The sequence below is a fragment of the Phoenix dactylifera genome, chromosome 1 (assembly GCF_051530095.1).
Source record: "Phoenix dactylifera cultivar Ajwa chromosome 1, Ajwa_hap1_PhDact_Kaust_v1.1, whole genome shotgun sequence".
NCBI classification, from domain to species: domain Eukaryota; kingdom Viridiplantae; phylum Streptophyta; class Magnoliopsida; order Arecales; family Arecaceae; genus Phoenix; species Phoenix dactylifera.
This window is the reverse complement of record NC_143190.1, coordinates 61,287,254-61,296,944: the sequence shown is the minus strand read 5'-3', so window position 1 is coordinate 61,296,944 and position 9,691 is coordinate 61,287,254. Positions and strand designations below refer to the sequence as shown.

General features: G+C 42.0%; 1 protein-coding gene across 1 annotated transcript; it reads right to left on the bottom strand.

Moving 5' to 3' along the window:
* Positions 1-1,581: 1,581 nt before the first annotated feature.
* LOC103713506 (pathogenesis-related genes transcriptional activator PTI6-like) lies at positions 1,582-3,421 on the bottom strand. The gene has a single exon (XM_008800461.6). It carries the CDS (start codon positions 2,680-2,682, stop codon positions 1,822-1,824), a length of 861 nt encoding a protein of 286 aa, XP_008798683.3. The 5' UTR covers positions 2,683-3,421; the 3' UTR covers positions 1,582-1,821.
* Positions 3,422-9,691: the final 6,270 nt, after the last annotated feature.

Sequence of the window (9,691 nt, the reverse complement as noted above, 5' to 3'; positions counted from 1 at the left end):
CTAGCCTCTCAAGTCTTTACGTCGGTACACAGAAGAAGCCCAAGGGTTTGATTTTAAAAAAATGAGAACAAAATGAAGCTCATCGTTTAAAGTTCCTGTGAGCACATCACTGCGACCCCTCGTGGGAGTTCAAAAAAAAAAAAAAGGAATAAGCTTCACGTGGGACGAGCGGTGTCGTCGCCTGCAGGCCCCGTGAGACGTAGCCACGCGCTGGCCCGTAAAGCGTCCCCTGAGACCATGTGCATGTGGCCATTTGCTTGGATGCCACATGCCCTTCACGTCATATATAAAAATAGGAAAGGAATTCGCAATTGAGTACTCTAATACAAAAAATACTGACCCAGCTTACGGCAGTGGAGCTTCTCTATTGCTCCACGTCCGTCGCAACATCAATCTTACTTTTATAACTCCTTGAAGGGAATAAAATTATATATTCAGAAAAAAATATTGATGGAAAAAAAATATCGGACATTTTGACCTCGACTGGAATCCACTTTTTTTTCCGCTCATATCCAAAAAAAAGTAAAACTGCAGTTAATGCATGATCGGCGTAATTGCTATCGGATGATGCTAGCATGGGACGGTTATCATGTTGTTAACGTATAGCCGACTATTGTTACACAGTGTACATAGCGCCAAATTAGGTAATCCTATATATATAACAGGGTAATCATGGGATTCTCTTCATTCAAAGACTCCTCTCGATGCATTTACTTTCTTCCATTATTGTTCTAGTATTCTGACTTAAGTATCGGAGAGTTCTGTTAGAAATTTTCCGCCCAACGGACTTCTTACAAATTAGCCTCAGTAGCAACCAGTTTCTGTTCTCCTTAGTCTCACCCGACTTTAATTCTTCTTACTTCTCATTGACCTCAGCTTAGAATCTATCAACAACAAATGGCATGACACTGGCTAGTCACACAAGGTTATGATCGCTCATGCGAACATTTTTACCAAATAAAAAAAAATACCTCCTACTTATAGACTGCTAACTTGACATGGGTAACCTCTTGTGTATATTATGCCAATTCCATTAACCGTGCTATCTTTTTCATGCCATATAAATTTGGAAAAAGTATTTTGTATTTATTAGTTCGCTATTTTTTAGGATCAATCCTCATATAAGAATCAGTCAAGTGTAGAAGTTTTGGTGCCCAACAACTAAAAGTTATCTAATCATATATGGCATCATGATATTTGGACATCCTTGTTTCATACATGTGACACCATACATGGAAGGCAAGATGACTTCTCTTGCACAAATGCACGACAGATTCAGTTTCCACATAAGAATTATGATGCCCCACATCTGAAAGAAAGTGTTATCTTTATTAACACATTTTGCCAAATATGCGTGTCCTACTTAGATGTTGCTTTTCCTTGAAAACAACATAGCATACAACACAACAAACAAAGAAATATCATATAAATGCAATTGATAGCAATCCCATGCATGCATACAGACCTCTTTAAGCCATTTTAGCTTCTTCTTAAATATGAAAGAATTATCTTTTTAACCAACAAGCTGAACTTTCAAAAAATGTCACAAACTTAGCTTATTGCTATCATGACATAGAAATGGATAGCATTCGAAGGCATATATTAGACAGTAGATTAGTTCCAGCATATACGTTATAACTGAGTTCAACAAAAACTCGAACTTGTAAAACGGCTAACTCGAAAACACATCAAAATTTTAGTACAGGAAAGACAAATAAAACGAAGGTGACGAAAGAACAGAAGCAACCCCGTTGCGTTTTCCCTCCGCCGCAACAAAATCGGCAAAGAAGTCGGCGTCGTCGAACAACGAATCGACACTTGTTATATTATAGCGGGAAGGGGATCGAGCGGGAATAAATCGCCGATCTCTCGGAAATAATCGTCGCCCTGCCACGGCGCCGATCCGAAGTCCCACGCCGATCCGAGCACGACCTCGTTCGCTTCGTCCGCGGAAAACCCGATCCCCGCCGCGTCCCCCAAAATCCTTGGCTCCGACACCCCCAAGTCCAAAAAGTCGCTATAGAGCGGCACGTCCTCGAACGCTAAGAACTCCTCCAAGTTCTCCGGTAACCTCACCGCCGGGGTCTGGTCACCGCCATTCTTCTCCGACGAGGACGCCGCCGAAGAGAATCCCCGGAGAACGGAGGTCGGCGAGGACACACCGTGGGACTCGTCGCCGGACTCGTAGCCGCCGGAGACCGAGGCGGGGTTGGCCTCCGGAGAGGTCTGGACGGCCGAGGCGACGATGGCGGAGGGGAAGTTGGTGGTGGCGCCGGGGCCGCGGAGCTGGATGGCGGCGGAGTCGTAGACCATGGCGGCCTCCTCGGCGGTGTCGTAAGTGCCGAGCCACACCCGGACTCCCCGCCACGGGTCGCGGATCTCCGCCGCGTACTTCCCCCACGGCCTCCGTCGCACGCCGCGGAACTTCGTGCCCCCCGCCGCCGCCCCCTTACCCACCGCCGCTGCGGCCTTCTTCCTCACTCCACCCTTTCCCGGGAGGCTCCGGCACGGTGGCGGCGCCCCCTCTCCGTTGCCGGCGCTGGTATCAGAGCAAGGGTCCGCTGCAATCTCCCTCACGAGCCGCGCAAGTCGGCGGCCGGAGAACCAGCACTCCTCGTCACCGGAGGAGTCGGTGCCCTCCGGGTCGTTCCAGAAGATCCTCAAAGTTCGCGGCTTTGTCATCTCTTCGTGTCTTTGGAGAGGTATCTCCACTACCGGTGACGGAAAGGCAGAAGCTTGACGATGGATTCGACTCAATCCCTGCTCCCCTGCACCTTTAACTATCCCTGGGTATAAAACCCGGTAACAAGATCATTTTTTTTTCCGCGGACAAAGAGTATAAATGAAGGTAAGAAAGAGGGATTCCTCTGAGATTTGGCAGGCGAATAAAGACTAAAGTGCGAGGGGTTTAAAAAGGAGAATAGAAATGTAACAGTAAATTTTTCCAAGGGGGAAATTCGGGAGAACGTGGGAGGGAAAAGGGAACAAAGATATACGGAATACGGAGTGGAGACAGGGGATAAGGAGCAGAGGATCGAGCGGTAGACGTGGGAGGAGGAGTAAGAGGAGAAATTTCCAGGAAAGTGAGAGAGTTAAAAGGAGTAGATAGAGCAGAGAAATAGAGGAGTTGGCCCAAATAGAATAGAAAGGATAAAAGAGATAACGGCTATGATCTTCGCAGGGAGAAGATAAGATATCAGCAGAGTACTTACTACTCTCCTGGTGAAGAAAGGAATGGAACAACAGCACAAACTTCCTTGCGAGAGAGAGAGAGAGAGAGAGAGAGTCAGCAGAGGCAGAGTACTTACTACTCTGCTGGTGGAGAAAGGAATGGAACAGCTGCACAAACTTCCTTGCTAGAGAGAGAGAGAGAGAGAGAGAGAGAGAGAGAGAGAGAGTAGCTGCGGAGACTGGTTTGAGAGGGACGAAGAGTAGAAGGATGCAGTGGTGTGTCTTATAGGATCTCCCAACGGCCGAAATCGGACCGCACGCTCGATGAGATTTTGTATTTTAGTCATGTATTTTATTCACTCGTTGTATGAAGTGGCTGTCTCCTAGAACACATCAAACAGCGTTTTTATGAGCAAAAACAAACAAAAAAAAAAAAAACTTATGTGCTGCACCTAAACTGCTGTTTTTGTTTCAGTTAAAAGATGGCTACTGTTTAAAGACTCAGGTTATCTTTTAAGACAGAGGTTATCTTTAGTGGGATAATCGAATATAAAAAAGGTTGGTAACTTGATGGCTTTCTAAAATATTGGGCTCGCAAGCTTTTTATTTTACATGCCTTCTAAAAGATTGGTAGGCGTGTTATTTAGAGATAACAAGCACGAAATTTGTGATGATATAAGAAAGATTAGTATTTAAAATTAAAAACACAAAAGCCATAAAAGTAATAAAAATAAAAGCTGGATAATAAAATAAAAAATAAAGAATATATAATAACAAAAGGAACACCACCATATTCAAATAAGGCTTCAATAGCCCGTGAATAAAATTATATTAAACAAAATATTAAATATAGTTTTATAAACTAAAGTTTTCAAATTTATTAATGTAATTTTGATGACGCTCGATTTTTATGTTTTATTTTTTTTAAAAACGAGAGAGAGAGAGAGAGAGAGAGAGAGAGATCATAACTTGGATTGCTGTTATATAGGATCTCTCAACTGCCGAATTGGACACGCCGCGGGATTAGATTTTATGATCGACACCTTTTAACCACCTCGTTTGCCTCCTCTTTTTTAAACCTATTATTTTGTTTGCTCCCTATCCATCCGAGCAGCTGTCTCATTGAGAACAGCAAACAGAGACGCAAACGTCGGAAACATGGGACCCACGTAATAGATTTACCCGGTCCCACCGTCTCTAGCCAACCAGATTCTGAAGCGTCGGCAAAGAGTAATGTTTGCTGTTTGGAAGGCCACAGCTCTTTCGCCGCGACGATGTGCTCTAAATGGCGGGAAGGAAGCCGGCCGACCTGACCTCGGGGCCCGCGGCCGAGCCAATGGGAAGGCGACGCGCGCGCAGACTCGGACCCCGGCTCGCCCTCGGGTCTCGAGACCACGAGAGGACGGTGTGGTGCGGTCACGTGACGAAGGGTCCCGGCTCCATCACCGCCTGGGTTAAATAATAACGGTCAAATCCTTGGGTTAGGCACCGCGTCAGTGCCGTTTGACCGTAACGTAATTTAGCTTCTTCTCACTCTCTCTCTCTCTCACTGCAAATTTGTGCATTAACTCGTCTGTGGGGATACTTAGGTTAAAGCCTTCCCCTCTTTATAACTTTTTTTCCTTCAGCACAGGGAGTGGATTAGTTTATTATAGGTGTAACTAATGTTCAAGGGGGTGTGGTGACGAGGCTTCTTGTATGAAATTAAACATCACATGGGAATGGGTCATCACAAAATATATAGGACTGTCATGTTACTGAGCCCTGCATTTATTCATGACAAGTTTTATGTCTTCTTTAATTAATAGAACTTATCTTGACTTCACATTAAAATTGATGCTTCATGATGACAGGTGCTAGATTAGTAGTAAGATGGAATCATTTTAACTATTTGCAAAGAAAGTTGGGTAGTCGCTTGGTGTGCTTGCGCTAACTAAATTTGATTTGGATGTTGCATGACTCAAGGGGTATGTATGTGAGTGCATTTGATATGCTTGGGTAGCTAAAGCGCTATCGTTGGAACAATTTTAGAATGTATAAAGTTTGGCAAAGAAGGTAAACTATTTTATGCTCAAGAAGAAAAGTAGAATGTGAATATTATTGGGCTATCGGATGTGGTTCACCAATTGGTGGTAGCTCTATGTCACATTCAACAAATGGCCATTCAGGGTAACTGCCCCGGTTCCATGGATGACTTGAGGTGGTAGGTCCCACGCACAAAAAAAAAGCCTAAAAATGGACCCACCGGCAGGCCCAGCTAATCCACTGGGTGCTGCCCACATGTGGACCTTACAAAAGCCATGCCATCTACTCCACCAACCACTCAGATTTTTATCTTCGGAGGTCCAAATGGGTTGGGTTAGACCAAGTCATAAGTGACCCCGACTCAACCAATTTTTTGTTCGGGTTCTAATATTAAACCCAGATTCAATCCAATAAAAGATCAGGTCGGATCCATGACTAAAATTTTTGACCTAACGGATCATTTGGGTTGGGTTGGGTTCATATATAATCCGATCTCAATCCAAAAAATTTGATCTAGATCGTGTATGGTTCAGATCCAGATCAACTTTGTCCAATCTAGCTGGGGTCTCTGCAGCTTAACTAGCTACCTATACCATATTGGCCAAAGCTACAAACACTGGTGCTCGTTGCAGAAGTTCAGACATTATGTTTATAGATTTGCAAAATATGTAATTATACAAAGTAAAGTAACCCAAAGAGAATGATTGCATAAGATTCGTGGATCTTATGGTATCTAGTTTGCAGAACAAGATATAATTTACCCATAAAACAATTTAAAAATGGCATTTGAACCTTGCATCTCTCTAAGGCGAGTGACATATAACTAAACGGCCCATGCCACAAGATCCAATCCAAAGGATAAGACTGTTCTTCTTAACATATAAGATAACATTGTTCTTTATTTTCTTGACGAAGTGTGTGATTTTAATAGATTTGGGCAGATAAGGATCTGCTTTCTTGCACTAATCAGTAATCATACAAGATGGAGAAGGACATGGGAATATTAAGCTTTTAATTTCTCCTGGCTATCTTGCTTCTCGTTAGAGCCAATAATTTCTACTACTGAACATGATGACGCGATTTGAGTCGTGGGAAGTCGATGCATGGATGGCAGGAACATGAGCATGGTGATGGGTCTCCAGCCAGGGAGATGGTCTGGGAGAGTTATCTTGTAGTCACTAATCAGAGGCTATACGATGCGTCGGTCACTGGTTTCTTTTTTTTTTTTTTTGGTGTTAAAATGTGAGAATGAGGAAGCAGGAGGTGAGACATTGACTTGGATGGTGAGACCTGTGCTTCAAGAATCAAGATTGACTGATTTTAATAAATCTCCAATATATTCCAACACAATCTTTGGATTATGTTTTAGCATTTTGATGGACGACGGACCGCAAGAGTTTTAAAATCTTCATGCTCCAAATGCATGAGAAGTAGTCGAAAAGCTTCACCAAAAGCTCTTGATGGCCTATCCTTTGCATTTAATACTATTTTCACGTGCAGTTCAAGGAATTCTAGCTGCATTAAGAAAAAACCCTAACCTAAAATCTTCATGTGGGCCCTAAAGGTATATCCGGATTCTGATCGGATTAGATCGGGCCATTGAGTAAACGACCCAAAATTGATCCAAAAAATAACGTGTTGGGTTAGATCACAATTCAGTAAATCCAGATCCGATCCAAAAAATGGAATGGATCCAATTTTAGAATCCGACATTACCCCATGACTCAACCCGACCCATTAGCAGCCTTACTTGTCTTATAGGGGCATCTGGCTTTATGACTCATGATTCGATTCGATCTATCTGTAACCTTACTTGTCTTGCTGGAGCATTCGGCTTTATGGCTCCTTAAACTTTTTTTTTTGTTTGTTTGTTTGTTTTTGGCCTTCTGTGCAAGGCAAATGGCGACCTCTCAAAGAAGTCGTGGCATACTTAAGAATGTGGGAGCCTGTTTTCAGGCTTTTAGGTCCCCACTCATGTAAAATAGTTCAAGCATAGTACGGAAACCGGTAGAGCAATTCAGAATTACTTTACCTCTAGACCGTTAAAGTTTCAATTTAATTGGAAAGCTGTTATACCATTTGAGATTTTAATTAATATTGTATCAGGTAACGTCATGAGAAAAAGTGATGGCTAGCCATGCCGTTTTGAGGATGCTAACCAGTTGAGTTAATAAAATAACAGGTATTGAATACCAGATATCTAGTGATCTAGATTTGGTCCCACCCTCACCTCGATTCTAAGGAGCTTCTTCTTGTCCTAGTTTTCAAAGAAAAGGAGAAAAAAAAAAAACTTATTTGCAATTTATTTGGTTGTTAATTGTGGACAGTTTAGGCCATTTGAGATTAATAAGGTATAAAAAATAAAATAAAAGATATAATAACAGATGGTTGGCAACGATAGTGCTTATCCAACTTGTCATCAACTTATCAATGATAGTTTTCCGTGCAGAGGAAACTGCTATCAACTTGCCATCCGTAGGATAGCAGATTCCAAACCACAGGATTGATGACCAAACTGAACTAATTAACTCCTCTTTCTTTCTTCTTAAAATATAATAACCAGAATCGGGCTAAGGTATCCCAAAGTCTCCCACACCTACGGCTTCACACAATTAACTTTTATTCATGCTCGGAAAGTGAGCCCGGCCAGACAAAAATATGAGGATGATATTAGTAGATTACAGCGAACTTTGAAGTTATAATAACGTATTAGAGAGGCCTCCTCTCGGGGATTCTTTGTCTGGATTTGGTACATGGAGGTTAAGATAATGTGGAACAGGACATCAGTCTCTTTCCTCGAACCAAGTAATAATAAAAATCGCATCTCAAAAGCTTGGGGACATTGGTTTTAGGTGGCGAACATAGAGGTCCTTAAAAGCAACGGCAGCGGCAATCCTGTAGGTGGCGCCGTGTCCATGCGCCTTGGTTTCCGGAGTTGGACGCCCAAAAGCTCCGCTGTCGCCGTTTAGCCGGGGGGTGACGGGCGCAGAACGGTCCCGTTGCAAGCGTCTTGGGAGGCAGCGGATGGTGTAGTAGTTGTGTATTATTACCATCTTTACAGATCATTGGAATTTTTCAGTCTATGACTTGTTTGATAGTTGTTGAAGATGGCCATCCTTTAGCCATATAATGCTCTTCATAGATGAGAAATACGAGTATATTCTTATATAACGTTCATATCTTATTTTAGTTTGTATTATTTTGTTGTACTTTTAGGGAGAAAAAAATAGGAATAAGCTAAGAATACGTTCTAATATCAGTTGTTCGCATAAAGTAGCTCTTTCAATCCCTCGTTAACATTTTCTTATTAATGAATTGACACAAGCTCCTTATGCACGTTCCTCCAAAGCCCAAAAGGACCACATGTATTTAATATTTATGAGTCCTCCTTATTCCTGGTAAGGTCTTAAGAGTCCCATCCCAGGCCAACCTTTGGCGTACTAAAGGCATTCATCGGACACTCCTCGATAAATAATAATTAGAAAAGACTACAAACTAAAATAAGAACATATAAAATGAATTTATTTCCAGCAGCTGATTGGATCATAACCATCCATCAATTGCAACTGGAATATATCGCATGCAGTGTATTTATCATCTAGTGTTACGAAAGGACGGCACTGTTTTTGTTGACTGCATTAATTTTCTTTCTTTTAAAATAGCGATAAACATATACATTTATTTAACATATAACCGTGTACCATATAGTTGTTTTGTTAAGTATCACACATGTGACATATAGCTAGGAGCCAGTATTATAAATAAACTCATCATGGCCTTTTTTTTTTTAAACAGATAGCTGGCTTGCTCAGTGGTCCAACAAGTGAAGACTAGTTCTCATAAATCAGCTCAACCTAATAAGTAGAATCCTACTTAAAACAAGACGCGAGTTTTCAGCTGGCTTGGTCATACCTCGCATTAGATTGTACTGTAAAGAGACACACCCCCCAGGAATCTCACCTACTCACCAGTTTGAAGGTGGTATAGAACCAATCAAATGCATAGCGAGACTAAGAGCTCTGCAACTTAGAAAAATCCCATATTTATGTTTTTGTTTTTCTACAAATTAGTACGATCCCAAAACGGAGAGAACATTCTCCCAAAACTTCTGCTACTCCTTCCGTCCATCCATTTTTGCTCGTTTCTGGAAGCAACAAATTTTCGCTTCCCAAGCTTCCAAAGATTTCCACATAAACAATACTACTTGAGTTTGTTGAAAACAAAAATATAAAGCAAAAGCTTTAAAGTAGCTCAGCTGCCTAGGATACTGAATGGACGGGAAAAAAAAACAAAAAGCAAGAGCAAGGCTAATTGCAGATAAAAAATTAAAACAAGACTGCATGTACGCATGTAGTAAAATTTAAATGCAAATTTGCCAAACTGGACGCAAGCCATGATATTAGGATTTCTAATCGGCGCTGCAGCAATGCGCATGAGTTCACATCCCTTTATTGGCCTATCAGTACTGTCTCTGAGGACGATCATGAAGCCCAGA